At 37.1% G+C, this 18,340-nt stretch overlaps 1 protein-coding gene across 1 annotated transcript; it reads left to right on the top strand.

Annotated features, from left to right (window-relative positions):
- The first annotated feature begins 17,099 nt into the window (after positions 1 to 17,099).
- LOC116756794 (protein cornichon homolog 1-like) lies at positions 17,100 to 17,651 on the top strand. Its single transcript, XM_032637742.1, has one exon. It carries the CDS (start codon positions 17,130 to 17,132, stop codon positions 17,532 to 17,534), a length of 405 nt encoding a protein of 134 aa, XP_032493633.1. The 5' UTR covers positions 17,100 to 17,129; the 3' UTR covers positions 17,535 to 17,651.
- Positions 17,652 to 18,340: the final 689 nt, after the last annotated feature.

The raw sequence follows: 18,340 nt of genomic DNA on the forward strand, positions 1-18,340 counted from the left end.
CTACCTGAAAAGTCTTAGGAGGAAAAGCTCACAATTCAATAAATCAATAGATTCTGTTAAGAGCAAATTATGATCTTTTTATTCAGACTTGTTGCCGTTCAAATTCAGAGAAATAGTGACATTTAGAGGTTCTAATCAGAGGTTAGATTTTTCTGATTCATGAAATCCTTAGGCCATTTGTAGTTTTTAATTTTGAGAGACATAGTTTTGTGAGAATAGGCAGTTAATTATAGTAGTTCATTGGATTTAATTATAGTAGTTCATTGGATTTAATATGTGTATTAAGGATTAACTGGGAGATTTTTTGACCCAGAATAGTAATACTTGTACTTTAAGTACAGTGTTGTTATTTTTTCTCTCTTGCTTTTATCTCTCTTCTCTATTATTAAAAAAAATTGAAATCAAGTTATGCCAAAGGGAGGAATATATAGGAATGGTGTATATGGCAAGTATTTCTAAGTTGTACACAGTTTATTAAAAATTTAATAAAATACCATTTGTTATCATTTAAAAATTCATCTTTATGATTTAATATCTTATATCTGATAGGTATTTTTAAGGAACCTAAATCTGTTAATAGTCTGAGGCATCATGGTATAGTGACCAGAGTTTTCAAGATTACAGGACTGGGCTTAAATTCCAGCTCTTCAGTCTTGGGCAAGTCAGCTGATCTCTCTGAGACTGTTTTTTTCATCTGTAAAATTGGAAGAATAATACCTACTTTTTCAGGTATGGGGACAATTAAAAATAATTTATGTAGTGTGCCTAGCTCACTGCCTGATAATTAATAGATATTAAGTAAATGGTAGCATTTTATACTATTGATATCCTTGTGAAATATGGAAGGGCTATAAATTCTTCCTCTTGCAGATAAGGAAATGAAAAAACAATATGCACATATAATTCAGCTGTTCAAAATCAAGCCTAAGTTTTCTGCATCAGCTTTTCTTTATCATATACATGTATATAAATGCATAGGTTAAGGAAATAGGAACCTGAAACTGTGGAATATAATACTACAGAATATAGACAGTCTCTCTCTTTTTTTTTTTTTTTGATGAAGCCCATCAGATTTTTTGTGTGTTATTGGCCCATAACACTTTAGTAACACCTTGCTGAGTCTACTTGTTATAAAACATTCAAATTCTGATGTACATTACTAGAAAATGAGGAGTACCTCAGAGAAATATAATTTAATGATAGAATTAAGCAGATATTATGAGAAGTATCTATGGAAGAAGGTTAAAAGGTAAATTAATGCAACAGGTAACATACTGTAATCATATAGTACCCTTTAAAATAGAAAAGTTTATCCTGACATTCTAATAAACAGCTAATCGTTGAAAGAGTGGTAAAATGTCCTATTTCTGATTATTAAGACTAGTATAAATGAGGAAAAGCAAACTAATAAGTGCCGTTAGTTAGAGTGATCTTAACTTCCCTACTTACTAATGCTCAACAGGTCATCATCTAACTTTTTCTCACTATACCCTCAGCATAATCTACAGTCATGACCTGGCTTCTCTCTCCTTGGCTCTTCTACCATTATACTGCAGTCTCAGGGCCTCTTTCAGTTCTCTGACCAAGCTAACCCCTTTCCCATCTTAGGTCTCAGCTTAAATGTTCTTTCTTCAGAGAGATGCCCTCCTAAGCTCCACATCTAAAGCTGGCCTCTGCCTTTTACTCTGCCATGTTACTTTATTATCATAATGTGTCAGTATTTTATCTGTTTACTAGTTTACTGTATCTCTTCAAGACTTAGAGTCTGTGTGTGCAAGGCTCTTGTCTTATTTACCTCTGTTTCTCCAGGGCCTAGCACAATGTTTGACACATTTATTATGTGAATGAATAACTTTGTTGCTAAATCCAGTGAAAACTCTCAGTCCTTAACTTATTCCACTGCTTGGCAGTATTGACGCTGTTGAGTACTTCCTTTAGTTTGAAACACTTTTTTTCTTTTGGCTTTTGACTTCTCACACTATTGTTCTTATTCCTCTGGCCCCTTTCTCTCAGTGTCCTTTGCAGGCTTCTCTTCCCCTGCCCATCCTTTAAATGTTGGTGTTTCATACTTTTTACCTTGTCAGCATTTCTTCACTCTATGTATTCTCTCTCTAGAGGTTCTGGTCAACCCCAATGGATTTAATTACTATCTGTCTCTCTCATTCTCAGATCTTCACCCTTGATCTGTTTCCTTCACTTTAGAGCGATATATTCACCTGCCTGTTGGAATGTCTTTCTCAATCAATTTATTAAAAAACGAACACTTCAAACTTTCTGTGTTTCTCATCTCATCAAATAGTGCCACTATTCAAGCCAGAAACTATAATCTGTTCACTCATTCCTTTACCCTTTTTCCTGTACCTTAACTGTCAGTTTCTGTATCCTAAACATCTTTCAGTTATATTCTCATTTCTCCATCCCATTAACATTACTTAATGATAGTAAACATTTGCATTCTAACTATGTGCCAGTCAACATGCCAACTGTTGTATGAGTATTATTTTTATTTGTTCTTTGGCAAGAATCCTGTGAGGATTTTTTCCTCTGGATTATAGATGAGAAAACAGGTGTAGGGAGTAAGCAGCTTGGTAAGTGGAAAATCTGGGGTTTGAATGCAGGCAAATGACTTCAGAAGTCTAACTTCTTATTACTGTTGTACTGCCTTCTAATTCAAGCCTCCTTCGTCTCAAAACTGTCACTTAACTGGTTTTCTCGTCTCCAGTCTTGCCCACAGCTATCTATTCTGTGCACTGTAGCCTGAAAGAGTTTTCACAATTGGAAAACAAATCATGTCATACCATTGCTTAAACCCTTTAATTATTCCTCATTGTTCTTGGAAGGGGGTCCAAACTTACCATATGGCCCACAAAGCCTGTGTAATTTTGCTCCTAGTTAACTCTGGCATTTCTCACCACAGCAACTGCCACTGTTCCTCTCCCCTTGTTCCCCCACGCTTTTAATATAGCTATACCGTTTTCTGTGGTTTGCATATGCAGTGTTTTTTTCTCTAATCCCCCAGTCTCCTAGTACTCTTTCTCTGCCTGGGGTATCTTCCCACTCACATAGATATGGGGACACTCAGTAAGTAGTTGTTGAATTCAATCGAAATAGTTCCAGTTAGAACCCAAGTTTAGAAATTTTGCTAATTATTGTTATTAAGCTTTGCCCTTTATTCTTGTAATTGGTCTTTCTCATTGTATGCATTAGACAATCACTACTATTTGGTGAACATAATTGAATCAGAAGAGCTACCGTTTCATGAGGTGGGGGGGAAGATTCTAATTATATAATGATTTTTTCATTAAATATTGTATGCTGAGTGTTGGAAATACTAAATGACTTATACAAAGTCATAGGGAGAGCTAGCACCTAAGCCAAGTCAGAACTCAGATCTCAGCTCTTAATATAGGATGCTTTATATTAAACCACCATTTTTATACATTTTACACACCATTTATATACAATCAATATTGGTGTTAGAGATTAAGATTATTTAAAATATGTAACGTTTACTTCTATTTCCAGCTGACAGTAACTACTTAACTATCTTAAAACTTTTTCCTTATTTTTTTTTCCTATACCACTTTACAGTATTACTCTACAGTACTACCTCTTGGCTTGTGTGCAGATCAGTTAGTGGAAGGGTTGAAGAATGAGGATAATTTATGGAATTATGGTAGCTATTTTGAAACAATTATGGAGGACAGAGCTGCTTTAGAAAATTGAAAGAAAAATAACGTGGTAAGTCATCTAGTATAACTTCAATTCATTGTAAAAATTATAGAAGGGATTTAGATATAGTTTATGAACTCCCAAAGAGCTATTAAAAATAATAAAAGTACTTATGTAAAGATAGACCAAGTTAGAGATAGTTGTGAATCAATGATCTGCTAAATCTTACAATTTGTAATTTGACTTGTTTCAAAGTTATTAAAGACCTAAATATATTAACTCTACCAAGTTAATCAGTAAAATGTGGACATAAAACAAACATTTTGTGTTGTTGCTGTTACTGCAAACAATTTTAATACAAGAAACTAGTGTCTTATTTTTAAACAATTCAGTGATAGAGCTTCAGTTTATTCTTGATTAAAACCAGTTGAGATAATCACACAACAACATGGTCAGAGCTGAAGAGGAACAGCTGCTAAAAAACAGGAGCCCCAGTCAGTCTCTGTTCATGGTCACTTGGTCAGTTGACTTTATTATGCATAAAAAAAGATGGAAGCCAATGAGACTGGTTAGCAAGTTTGCTGGTGACCTCCTTTGATTAATGTCCACAGATTCAGGCTCTGAGTTTGGAAAGATAAACATAAATATAGAAAAGTACATTTATGAGAATATAATCATAATAAAAATTAAAATGAGTACAGAATTAAACCTTATTAAATTGTATCAATCCATAAACTATTTATTTGTCTAATTTCTTTCCTCCTTAGAAACTAATCTACATTTTCTACTTTAATACTATTGAAAAATTCCTTTAAAAAAATTGTTGCATTTATTGGATAGTAGATATCCCTCCAGTTACCTTTATCAGTTTGCCTTTGTATGAAACTTAGATTCCATTTAATTTCCCATTCTTTCTCCTTCAAAGGTCCTGTTATATGTAGTTTAATTTATACTACTCATGTAGTTTTAGGAGAAGAAAATACTATCCACTTATATAGTTCTGTATTATTTGATGTTTTTTAAAACCTAGAGTTTCTGCTTTATGCATTTTTCTCTTTTTAAAAAGATATTTATGCCTTCCTTTTTTCTTTGGCAACACAACTGATAGAATCTGGAAGCACTCTGAGAAGATTAAAAAGAGTTCTCAAAAATCTCCCTCATAAATTAGTTTTTTAAGTTCTTATTCCAGGATTATATGAGAATAGGCCAAATCTTCAACTGCCAAAGCCTTTTACCAGATCCCTGGCACTTGATTTAGGAAATGTGGGAAAAATCATTTATTTTTGTGGAAATAAATATTTCTATCTTAGTCTGATTTTGAAGGATAAAGAAAGTGAGGAATTAAATGAACATTTTTTTGAATAGCTCTTCTTGGTCAGGCACTGTGCTCTGGGTACTTTCATATACATTCCCTGACAGGGATTAATTTAATCCCTGTCAAGCAGGGATTAAATTAATTTCCCAAAATCGCTTAGTTTATGGATATTTTAAATGGAACTGGAACCTAGGATCTTTAAGTCCTGTCCTTTTTGTTACTACCTACGAGCCCTCTACTTCCTTTTCTTTGGTAGCTGAAAGAAATAGACCCAGGCTCCTGGGTTTCTCATTTTTGTGATAACTCAGTTGTTATTTCTTCAGGGCAATCTTCTCTTAGCCTAACACTTGTCAGACTTTCCACTCACACACACCCTCCCCTTGAAATTCTTTCATAATATTATCTTTTGCACCAGACTATGAACTCCTTGAAGGCAAGGACATGTCTGGTTTTGCTTACTATATTCCTAGTGCCTGGCGTATAGAAGAGATAATAAATTATCTGTTGAATGGTAGTATGCGTGCATGTATACACACACATAATGGGAAATACCACTGCAGTCTTAATGCAGATTTTATAGTGTGAAGAATTTTGCAAATCTCAAATTATTTGAATTATTGAGAAGGGAAAGGGCCAGAAAGCTTGTTTCTCACAATTTAGGAAAATTCCAATTGACACTTTTGCCTTTTTTTTTTTAATACACTGTCCACATTGCTGTTGGAGTTTTCTAAAACACAGACTTTAAATATTATTGTAAGGCTCCTTTGTATATGGCCAACTCCTTAGGTGGCTTGTAAGCATGACTTCAGAATCTAAATCACTTCTCCGGCCTGGTCTCTCACTATTCTCCCTCACGCTCTGACCACAGGTGAGTCTTTCATACCTCTGAGAGATGCCCTGCACTGATCTTGCATGACGCTACTCTTGTCAACTCTCATTTCTTTAAGAACTAACTCTGTCTGTAATCTGAGTGATTTCCTCAGCCTTCCTAAGCAGTCACTTGCCTTTTGTTCCCATTGTACTTTATATACCAGGTGTAACTTGTAGTCTCCTGATGTTTGCCTCCCTCACTTGATTGTAAACACTGAAGAAAGGCCATGTTTTCTCAGTTTTTATTTTCTCACTTTCTCTTCAAACAAAACAGCACAAATTAAAACAAAACTGAAACCTGGCATGGTCTCTGCTACATGTACGTTTAGAGAGTGGGTTTCTATAAGTGATAGACCTGAGTTGATCAGCACTAGTGGTTGGTGTGCTACTTCCTTCTGAAACTCCTACAAATATAATAATTGGGGCTAGAAAGTGAGAAGGACTGGCTCAAGATATAAGAAAATGGAAACTGTGAGCACACTGAGGGTGGGGAGGATTCATTTGTTTTGAATTCTTAATGCCTGATACAGATGCTCAGTAACTGTGAATGAACAGACCTGAAGAAGGCCTAAGAACTGGTGTGCTGGGGGGGACCACAGTGTCAGAGCTCTTCCTTGACTCATGTGAGTCCGTTATTTGGGTATGATTTCTAAATTGTATGTATAATTTGTGTTCTTTAGCAAACTCCCATTCTTGAAGATCCCTATACTCCCCCCACCCCGATCCCATATTTTACTTACCTGTGGAATGGGGTTTTTAAAAATACCTTGTTTTGGGCTTCCCTGGTGGCACAGTGGTTGAGAGTCCGCCTGCCGATGCAGGGAATACGGGTTCGTGACCCAGTCTGGGAGGATCCCACATGCCGCGGAGCGGCTGGGCCCGTGAGCCATGGCCGCTGACCCTGCGCGTCCGGAGCCTGTGCTCCGCAACGGGAGAGGACACAACAGTGAGAGGCCCGCGTACCGCAAAAAACAAAAATTTTTTTTTAAATAAAAATACCTTGTTTTTATGTTTATTTTTATTCATTATCTCATTTCTGACCATTTAATGTTGCAACTGACATTAAGTTAGGAATTTTCTGGATTAAGTTGCTGCTTTTTGGACATTGGTGGAGCCTGGACACACACACACAGGCACACACACACGCACACATGCACTCTCTATATACATATATATATAATTTAAGAATATTTCCTCTTTCAATATATAAGCTATAGGAATTCAGACCTTAAAATTGAGTACTTTCATCAAAAAATCATTAAAGGCAAAGTTTGCAGTACATGGCAAGTATAATTAAAACTTACATTAGTGTGGTATATTTTATGAATTATCGTCAGCTATGTTATTTTTTTCTGAAAGTGAGAAAGGCTATTTGTGCCTTATTGTCTATAGCAAGAATTCTAAAGGCTTGGCCTACCTGCCAAGAGTTGACATATTTTATTAAATTATAGTGGTATGCTTAAAAAAAATCTTTTCCTAGGAACAAGAAGGAATCAAATTTTGGAGTGAATTTGTATTCTCAATTATGAGTGTTCATACAGCCAAAGAATACATGAGTTTTCAGTATAGGATGTTGTGAATTTTATAAAATAATCTAACCTGAGAATTGGCTGAAATAATATTGATATGCTTGAAACATGTTTTGGGTGGACGTTGTGTATTCTTTTCAGAATGATTTTTTTTTTCTTTTGGTTTTTGAAGACCTGGATTCTTTTTGTATGTTTGTATGATCTTTCTTCTCTTCAATAAGGCAGTCTCCTGTAGTTGGGCTTGATGGAATTAAATGGCATTTTATTTATTTAAAGACAGCCGCAATCCTTACTGAAGAGTGGGGATTCTTCCTTCCCTGCTGCCTGATGCCCCACCCTGCCACACCTCCTCCCCTCCCCCAACCAGCAAAGGCAAGAGCAGCAGCTGTTCAGGTTTTAGGAGATTCTGATAAAACCAATTTCTCCTATCAGCAAACAATTGTAAGCAATAGTTTGAAGAAAGCATGAATGTTCAGCACTCTTTTTAGCTCAGGATGGTACAGGACTACTAAATTGGACAGTAGTGTTGTGTGTTTGGAGCAGGAAGAGGAGAAGGGGAGCAGATGACTTGCCTTCTAATGAAGAAGTGGAATTCAGGGCTACTGTGTTGCAGATGAGTAACAAGAGGTATGGCAGGCAACACTTCTGTTTTTAGCAGTGTCTCCAATAGACATGTAAACAATTCAATTTGTGCATTATAGGTTTTATTGTCTTTAAAGGGTGATTTATGTCCTTATCTCTGCATAATTGTCCACAAGATACTGCCCTCTATCAGAGGGCCTGTGCTAAGTTTTTAGACCTTTGTCTTCATTAGTACAGCAATTTTAGCTTGTGATCATTGTACTAGACCTCACTGATAAGCTAAGACACTGAGAGGTTCATGGTGCTGATATCTAACCTCGCCACTGGCTTCTTGACCCTTCTGCTTCCGAAACATGGGTCATTTTTTTTTTTTTTTTAAACCCAAGGTAGAACTCCATCAATTTTTCACACACATTGTGGGCAGTTTAAAGGTTGGTCAGAATCAAATATTGTGCTTTCAGATTTGATAATGTATGAGTACGGAAGGATGACCTTTGATACATGGTCATACATCAACATGACATGAGCAGTAAATGCAGCAATTACCTTTACTACATTGAAATGGTGCTTCAGTTTTCATCTTCAGAGCAATTATTGTAAAAACAACAAAAATACATTTAAGTTCTTATTATAACATTTGTAAAGTTAAGTGTCTTTTGAAAACAGTCCTAATTTATGCACTTATTTTCAACATGAATTTGGTTTTCATAAGATGCAATAGTTCACTATCAAAAGATGTTTTTGACATGATAACAATAGGCAGGTTTGTTGTAAAGCTACTTTGTGTTTTATAAATAGGTTATTTTTCAAAAGGCTTAAATGCTGGTTCTGTACAAGAGTTTTACCATTTGTAGTTTAAAATGTATTGAAGTCTGTGCCCAGTGGTCATCTAAAGGAATATTTAGTGATGATAAGGATCTTTGTGATCACACACAGCTGCATGTAGCTTCTCCCACTGTCTAAGGGATTGTTGCCCCAGGGTGTTTATATATTCATTTCTCCTTTGATGAGTGCCTTCTGTGTGTCAGGCACTGGAGATATAAAATGAGTGAGACATGGACCCTACTCTCAGGGAGTTCATAGTCTACTAGGTGGTTATTCTAATAGGTCAGTTCTATCTTAGGAAGTCCAAGATGAAAAAGCAGTAAGTTGACTTATTAAGTCCTAAGTGAAATGTACATGGGACTTAAAAAGTCAGGAGACCCGGCTTGCATTTTGACTCTGCCACTTTCCAGCAGTATGACCTCGTGGGGAAGTTAGGTAACCTCTCTGAACCTTGGTTTCCTTGACCATAGAAAATGATATGTAGTACACAGAGCTGCTGTGAAAAGTAAATACGGAAAGTCTAGGCCAAGTCTGGACTAGAATGGGAAACTTCCTTGTCTACTTTCCATCCTTCCTTTATCTCCCTTTACACCTCTCAGCCTGTTTACTATTTCTCTATAAATTCTTCTCTTTCTGGCATAGAGGTTAACAGGGATTCAGGGAGTCCAAGGACCTCTGGAAATTTTCTGCAGAATTTTATATGTGTGCATGCACATTTTTCCATGAAGAGAATACATAGCTCTCATCTAATTTTCAAACGGGACCATGAGTCAGTAGAGCAGGAACTCGTAGCTCTCTTCTAGGAGAACAGCTAACTATCAAAGATACCAGTTAACATTACTGTAATATTTAAATTAATGATGTTAAAAAAAACACAATTGACGGGCTTCCATGGTGGCGCAGTGGTTGAGAGTCCCTCTGCCGATGCAGGGACGCGGGTTCGTGCCCGGTCCGGGAGGATCCCACGTGCCGCGGAGCGGCTGGGCCCGTGAGCCATGGCCGCTGGGCCTGAGCGTCCGGAGCCTGTGCTCCGCAAAGGGAGAGGCCGCAGCAGTGAGGGGCCCGCGAACCGCAAAAAACAACGACAACAAAAAAAAAAACCACAATTGAATCTCAAGTACCTTTTCTTTGGGCATTAAAGAACCCATCAAATTATCCCCATGGCCAGAAGCTATATGCCAGGTACAAAGCAGCAATGGCCACAGCAGTGGCAAAATTAGTATAAAAAAGGAACTATAGTTTAGTGTGTGGGTCTTGAGTGTTTTTAGATTGCTGATAGCTTTATCAGTGATCACTTTTAGACAGGAGAATTGCTTAAAACTTGACAGTGTTAGATTAGTGAGATTGCATTTTGAAAATAAGGTAGGGGTATTGTAAGGAATCCCAAAGTACCTTACTGGATTTTGATGTTATAAATGTTAAAAGTCTCACCACCCTCCCCCCAACCCCCTACTTGTTCCCACCCCATAACCCAGGAACTTCTGCTCATGCAATGATGTCATAAAATTAGTTTTTTTCACCAATACTTGTCTATTTCTCTCTTGGTTTTTAATATAAGAAATCTAAAGCACAATGATAAAAATTTTAGAAGCTATTTCACTGCATTCTATCATTGTAATGCATTAACTGCTTTCTCTTCCTTAGGTTCCCTTTTAGTCTTTAGTCCTTTTAGCTTACATGCTTTATAAATTGATAGGTACACAGTTGTATTCTTAAACCAAACTGTGTCTGAGCAAGGTGGTCTGTGTGGGGTCCCACTTGCCTCCTGTAGCTTCTCTCACATGAACTGTCATCAGAATTGTGAGTCAATTACTGACTGTTCCGTAGCACCTGAAGCCATGGGCATCTGGTCACTGGGAAGAGGTTTGAACCCTAACTTTTATAAACCACGAAGCAGCTGTCAAGTGGTAATGAGTTTTTTTTCCCTTACACACAGGCAAACGCAGGCTGAACGCTTGAATGTCTGGTCTCCCTCCTTCCCCTAGTATCTCCTCTTCCATTTCTCCTTCAGAATATACCTTAAGTTTGAGTTTGTACATTTGCCTTGTAGGTCTAAACCTGTTGCATTGTAAAATGAAGTTCATCACAGAATTATTTATGATAATGAAAAAAATAGATGATCAAAATGCTCAGAAGTTGGTGAGTATTTAAATAATGCATTTAAATATTTTTGAAGTATTTTTAATAATGTGAGAAAATGCTGAAGATTTAATATTAAGAGAAAAGTGGATATGAGGTTGCATGGTATATATAGTCTGGTCTCATATACAAGGATGTGGAGATAAATCTATATATAAATATATAAATATAGATCTATCTACAAATATATAGATATATGAGAGAAGAATTTATAAAAATATAATATAACAAATGTTATAAAAATATAAGAAATTTTAACTAATTATAGTTGGGTTGTAGTATACGTGTTACTTTGTTTTTTCACCTTTTCCCCCTGTACCTTGAATATCAAGAATGTGCATTACTTTTTAGCAAAAGTAAAAAATTAAAAATCTAGAATAATGAGCTACAACAAATCACTGTGTTACAGAAAGATTTCTAAATTCAAATTAATAGTTCAGTTATTTCCAAATTCAGAACATTTTCGTATATGCAAAGTCTTGGGAAAGAGTTCAGCTTCAAAAGGCAGAGAAAAAAATGAGTTTATCTGGGCAGTAAAAATATAGAGGGACTCCCCTGGTGGTGCAGTGGTTGAGAATCTGCCTGCCATTGCAGGGGACACAGGTTCAAGCCCTGGTCCAGGAAGATCCCACATGCCGCTGAACAACTAAGCCCGTGCGCCACAACTACTGAGCCTACACTTGAGAGCCTGCGAGCCACAACTACTGAAGCTCGCGCACCTAGGGCCCGTGCTCCGCAGCAAGAGAAGCCACTGCAATGAGAAGCCCGCACACCACAAAGAAGAGTAGCCCCTGCTCGCCGCAACTAGAAAAAGCCTGTGCACAGCAACGAAGACCCAATGCAGCCATAAATGAATGAATGAATAAATGAAAAAATAAAAATATAGAGACCTCTGTTACTTTGGAATAAAGAATAGAAATGAATGCTTTATGAAAAATATGGACTTAAAAATTAGGAAGGAATCTGAGAAACTCAGATAATTTTTTTCTTCCAGCAGCTTAAATAAAATACTCTCAGCCTGTAGATTTTTATGAAAGCCCCTGTTCATTTACATACTTTCTCCACCTTCCTTTCTTTGCACATAGGCATACATAGCTCATTAATTCCTTTAATTAAGAGGAATGAATCAAAGGTTTTTGTCTTCTAATAAGCAGTTGCTTCGTTTTATGCAATATAGCACCATAATCTTTGACCTTCCCTTAATATATTTCTTTGGAAATCTCACAAGTTGTCGAGACGATTGTTAAATAATTTCCTAAATCTGCGTCTGATAAACATTTAGAAATAATCACAGTACAGTATGCAGTAATGTATCTTAGTGCAGATTGCTCTGGGATTGTCATATGATAGCAATCATAGCAAAATCTGACCCAAGCTTCCCAAACTGTGAATTTGTGGCAATTTGTGATAGAGATGAGAATGAATTTCATGATTTAGAAAATTAGATAGGTAAATTTAGAATACATTTAGGACTTTGTAGAAATATTTACTTTATGGGTAGTTATTTTAAATGTCTATTTATGTAGGCTAGTGTACCTGGAGGCCCCCCTGACGTGCTGGTTTCCTACTGGGGAAACCATAGTTGACTAAATACTTAATATATACCCAACCTGCTGTAAGACATATACACAATGTCATTTGATCCTTAGAAAAATTCTTTGAAATAGAAAATTATTTATCTCTGTTCTTTAGGTAAGGAAACTGAAGTTCCAGGAAATTCAATCACGCATGTAAGGTCACATAGCTGGTAAGTGGGAAGGGCAGTATTTGAACCTAGGTTGATCCATAAATGTTTCACTGTATCATACCACCTCCAGTCTTATCCATTTGTTCAAGTTGACTTTTTACCAGCAATACTCTCGTTACTTTATATACTTTAAAGTGATTAAAATATCCTGTAAAAATGTTCCATAGTAATATTCTGAAGGAAATCTTGAAGAGTCCCTTTGGTAAGACACTCACTCCTTGGGTTGCCCAGATTTTGTGAAACAGTATTGGAGATGTTACTATTATTTTAGAAGCTAAAAAAGAATATGGTACTGCTTGCTGGCTCCTCCTCCACTTAGTAAGGAACAGTGCGCATCCTTTCCACTTTCACTGTTAGCTGTGTCTCTTCTGTGCTACCATACAGAGTTGACTTGATTTGTGACAACAGCAGAAAAGGTGATTATAAGTTGCTCAGTACATAAATTACCTTTCTATTCTTGGTACTAAGTGAATTTCTAAAACCAACATCTAAATTCTTTGATTCTGTGCCATTAAAAAATTTGTCTTTCCAATGAGATTTTTACTGAAAGTACTGAAAAATATCTAATATTTCTTGTCTATCGAAATGCTTTTCTGAGTACATGTCAAATGCTGGTTTGGTTTATACAAAGGATGCAGATTTCCTCCTGGATTGCACTTTCACTGAGGGACTAATTGTCTATTATGTACCTTCAACTCTCCACTTAGAACAGTTCTTGGCAAACAGTACATTCTCCATGCGTGTTTGTTGAATTGGAATTGTTTCTAGCAGGACACTGTGCCCCTGATATAGATGCTTACCTTCTCTGATATTTAAGATTTTTGAATGAAATGAAGAAACCTTGGTTTTGGATTTCTTTGTGCATCTAAGTCTTCATCTGAAGCCAGGGAGGGAAGGGTATGGACTGCTGCTGTCCACAGCTCCCATGCCTTTGGGCTTTACCTAGGGGTCTAGGCATTGATGACCAGCTGCCTTTCTCCACTTAACCTTTGGTTACAGGCACTGGCCCCACAAAGGTCCTCACACTAGTCAGCTGCCTTGTCTGGCCCCTCTCCCCTTCCTTCCTCTCCTATCCTTCCTCTGTGATAATCCTGTGCTCACCCAGCACCTGCATCCCCAGTACTTTGCATGTTCTTCTATTGAATTTGGGGTTGGTATCAACCTTTCTCCTAGTCCTTTATGGCTTTTGCATGTAATTTTCATGACTCTTGATTCTTATGTGTAATTCATGCATTGTGATGGCTCTATTCCCAAAGAACATGCGTTCTACACAAATTTCTACTAACACATGTTGCTGTCAAACATTATCGCCAGATGTTTGGGAAGGCAAGTAAGGAAGTAGTTCAGGGCTGTGAGACTCAGGCCCTCCCAGAAAAGTGATGAGGAACTGGGATGTCCTATTGCTTCCGGTCACTTCAACAGCCCCCGCCTCTCCTGATGCCTCCCAAGAGTGTTCTGAGGCCACCTCCGTCAGTTTTCACAGGATATGGCATCTTTCCTAGCAGCCTAGGGAGTTCTAGTTTTCATGCTGTGCTCCACAGATCCCCTATATTCCACAGGTCCTTCTGTCATTCCTCGAACATTTGACTCAACTTCTAATGCAGATGTGTAGTGACTTTAAAGAATGTACACACAATGTATTTTATAACAAATTTTAACACTGGAGGCCACTAAGTTGTGTTCTCACTGATGGATTGATTTCACAGTGCATAAATTTTATGAATTAGAATTTATAAAATAAATTCATTTGTAACCTAGATGTTGGCTGTCTCTGTGAGCAGTCTCTAACATGCTGTTCAGACCTGAGCTCTGTGTCTGTTCTTTCAGACCCCAGGCCCTCTCATCTCTCCTCTGGGTTATTGTAACAGGCACTCATCCACTTGCTTCACAGTCCATTCCCAGCATCAGCCAAAGTAAGCCTGTTCATAGGGTCTGATGACTCCTCTGCTCAAAAACCTTCCCATAGTTTCTCATCTTTTGTTGTTCTTCTTGTTGTTGTTGGGGGTTTTTCCAGGTTAATTGAGATATAATTGACACATAGCATTGTGTAAGTTTAAGATGCACAACGTGTTGATTTTATATAATTATAAATTGTAAAATGGTTACCACCATAGTATTGGCTACCCCTCCATCCTATCACATGGTTACCATTTCTCTTTGTGGTGAGAAAGTTAAGATCTACTCTCTTAGCAATGTTCTAGTATATGATACAGTATTATTAGCTACAACCACCATGCTGTGTATTAGATCCCTCAAATTGTTAATCTTATAACTGGAAGTTTGTAACCTTTGACCAATATCTCCCCATTTCTCCCACCACCCCCCAATCTCTGGTAACAACCACTCTACTCTCTATTCCTCTGAGTTCATCTTTTTAAGACTCCACATACAAGTGATATCATACAGTATTTGTCTTTCTCTGGCTTATTTCACTTAGCACAATGCCCTCAGAGTCCATTCATGTTGTTGTAAAGGGCAGGATTTCTTCCTTTTTATGCTTGGATAATATTCCATTGTGTATATATCACATCTTCTTTTTCCATTCATCTGTTGACAGACATTTAAGTCCATAGTTTAGATTCACAGTTCTCCATATTATTTAGAGTAAAAGCCCAAGACATTGCAATGGCTTATAAAGTCCTACACTATCCACCCTCACCCCCGCTTGATGTTCCTGTTCTTATTATCTCTCTTTGCCCTCACTGGCCTCCTTGGCCTTCCTCTAACATACCAGCCATACTCCTGCCTCAGAGCCTTTTCTCTTAATTGTCCCTCTGCCTTAAACATTTTTGCTTAGCTGGATCCCCCATCCCCACGTCTTTACTCAAATATCAACTTGCCTGACCTAACCTGACAACACCTTCCTTAAAATATCCCTCCATTCCCTTTCCTGCCTTTTTCCTCTGTCAAAATTATCTAAAACTTCTCTATTATCCCTAATATTCAATAGCAATACTATCACCATCTAACGTGCGTATATTTTGCATCTTTGTTTATTGCACCCTTTCCCCCTGTAGAAAGTAATCCATGTTGCCAGAAGTTTCTGAAAGTTTTGTTCCCTGCTGTACTCCCAGTACACAGCAGTTGGTAGGTTATCAATAAATATTTGAGTTCTCCAGAAATAATCCATGAGCCCCAGAACATTAGTAAATAGACTAGATTTTTCTGGGACTTTTGCAGGGGAGATGGACAAGGTGGTTTATGTCCAAAGGGAGATTCTCCTTTCAATTATTCCTTTCCTAAGAATAGAGACCAAATTGTTTTGACTTAAGAGAGCTGCTCTCCCAGTGCCTTGGACATTACTATAAACATTTCCTTTTTAGGTCAGTACAACATTTAATCAAGCAGATTAAGTTATAATGTTTATGAGGATCTGAGAGTGAGATGTGCCATAATGCAAAAGTCAAGTGGATTTTGGAGGAAAATAGATTTATGAAAATTCTTTTTACTATTACCTGAATGCAATGATCTAGATAAGCTAAATAAGTAACTCGGTTTTTTTTTCTATTTTTCCTAACCCCCAACCACCAACTGCCTCCCCCCCTCGTCTCCATCCCCATCCCCCAATCGATGAGGTAAAGCCAAACTTAGTGTCCAAATGGTGGATTACCCAAGCCTTTGCTTTTCCTCATGCCCTTTCTGTTTATAGACTTCTGGCCAATTCTATTGTTCCCCACCTGGAATGACAATATGAAAAGAATTAAGGCAATTAATGTTATCACTTATGGTAAAAAGTTGGGTGAGGAAGAAAAGAACAATTATTGGCTAAAAGGAAATCTGAACGGTCCATATGGATTGTCCCTCCATGTATTTTGTTAGCATATACAATTGATAACAATACTGATGCATTAAAAATGATATTCTTTACTTCCCAGTTTGCAGTTTTAGCTCATATGTATTTCATTAACACACATGAGCAGGAGCAATACACACGTAGCAACAAATGAGCTTTCTTTACCAGCCATTGTGCAAAGTTAACGAGTGGCTATTTTTAAGGCTGATCTACTAGTATATGTAAATGTAAACACCTCTGTATGCAGTGGTGACATCTTTAAGTAATTGAAAGCTCAGCATGAAAATTGTGTCCAGCCTTAAGATCATTCTCAGTTAAAAGGTTAATCCTTTTAATAGTTAAAGTGGCTGCCCTCTCAGATATATCTCAGAGAAGAGAATTTATTATATAAGGTATAATCTCATTGGGTATGCAAGGTAAATAACCTCATTAAGACTGGAATGTGAAGGAGATACACTACTATTCAAATAGGGCAAAAGGGGGCCAACAAGTTAAAACAAAAGGCAGTTATGGAAAGTCAAGCACTGCTTTTATTTTGTGTTTCATATTTTGTGATGAATAAGCAGATTAAAAGGGTGAGCTGCTTAGCTTCGAGAAGAGCCTAAAGAAAAGAGGCCTGCCCCAGCCACGGCGTTCAAGTTCACGGCCTTCTGCTACATGCTGGCGCTGCTGCTCACCGCTGCACTCATCTTCTCCGCCATTTGGCATATTATAGCATTTGATGAGCTGAAGACTGATTACAGGAATCCTATAGACCAGTGTAACACCCTGAATCCTCTTGTCCTTCCAGAGTACCTCATCCATGCTTTCTTCTGTGTCATGTTTCTTTGTGCAGCAGAGTGGCTTGCTCTGGGTCTCAATATGCCCCTCTTGGCATATCATATTTGGAGGTATATGAGTAGACCAGTGATGAGTGGACCAGGACTCTATGACCCTACAAGCATCATGAATGCAGATATTCTAGCATATTGTCAGAAAGAAGGATGGTGCAAATTAGCTTTTCATCTTCTAGTAGTTTTTTACTACCTATATGGCATGATCTATGTTTTGGTGAGCTCTTAGAACAACACTCAGAAGAACTGGTCCAGTTAAGTGCATGCAAAAAGCCACCAAATGAAGGGATTCTATCCAGCAAGATCCTGTTTCCAAGAGTAGCCTATGGAATCCGATCAGTTACTTTAAAAAATGTCTCCTTATTTTTTAAATGTTTCCACATTTTTTGCTTGTGGAAAGACTGTTTTCATATGTTATACTTGGATAAAGAATTTAAATGGAATGACATATAAATTAATATGAAATGATACCTCTGGTGTTGACAGGTTTGAACTTGCACTCCTTAAGGAACAGCCATAATCCCTTGAATGACTGCATTAATTACTGACTGTCCTTAGTCCATTGGAAGCTTTTGTTTATAGAAGTTGTAGGGCTCATTTTGGTTTTATTGAAATGCCATTTAATTAAAAATTAGCTGTAGATATCAGGTGCTTCTGATGAATTGAAAATATATATCTGACCTGTGGAAACTTCATGGGTTTCCTTGTCTATCATGTAGGTGATTATATATGGATGCATTAAAAAAATGAGTGGGATTTTTTTCCCTTTGACTTGAAATATTATCCCTGTATATTGCATGAATGAGAGATTTCCTGTATTTCCACCAGAGTAATATACTTGCTTTAATTCTTAAGCATAAGTGAACATGATACAAAAATATATGCTGACTTACTTGTGAAGAATGCATTTAAAGCTATTTTAAATGTGTTTTGATTTGTAAGACATCACTTATTAAGAAATTGGTTATTATACTTAGTGTTCTAATCTGGTGGTAAAGATATTCTTAAGAGTTTGCAAGTACTTTAGATTTTCAA

This window comes from Phocoena sinus, chromosome 7, assembly GCF_008692025.1.
Source record: "Phocoena sinus isolate mPhoSin1 chromosome 7, mPhoSin1.pri, whole genome shotgun sequence".
Lineage (NCBI taxonomy): Eukaryota > Metazoa > Chordata > Mammalia > Artiodactyla > Phocoenidae > Phocoena > Phocoena sinus.

Excerpts from the sequence above, each read along its gene's own strand:
- LOC116756794 (XM_032637742.1), top strand. The coding sequence starts at position 17,130 with ATGCTGGCGCTGCTGCTCACCGCTGCACTCATCTTCTCCGCCATTTGG.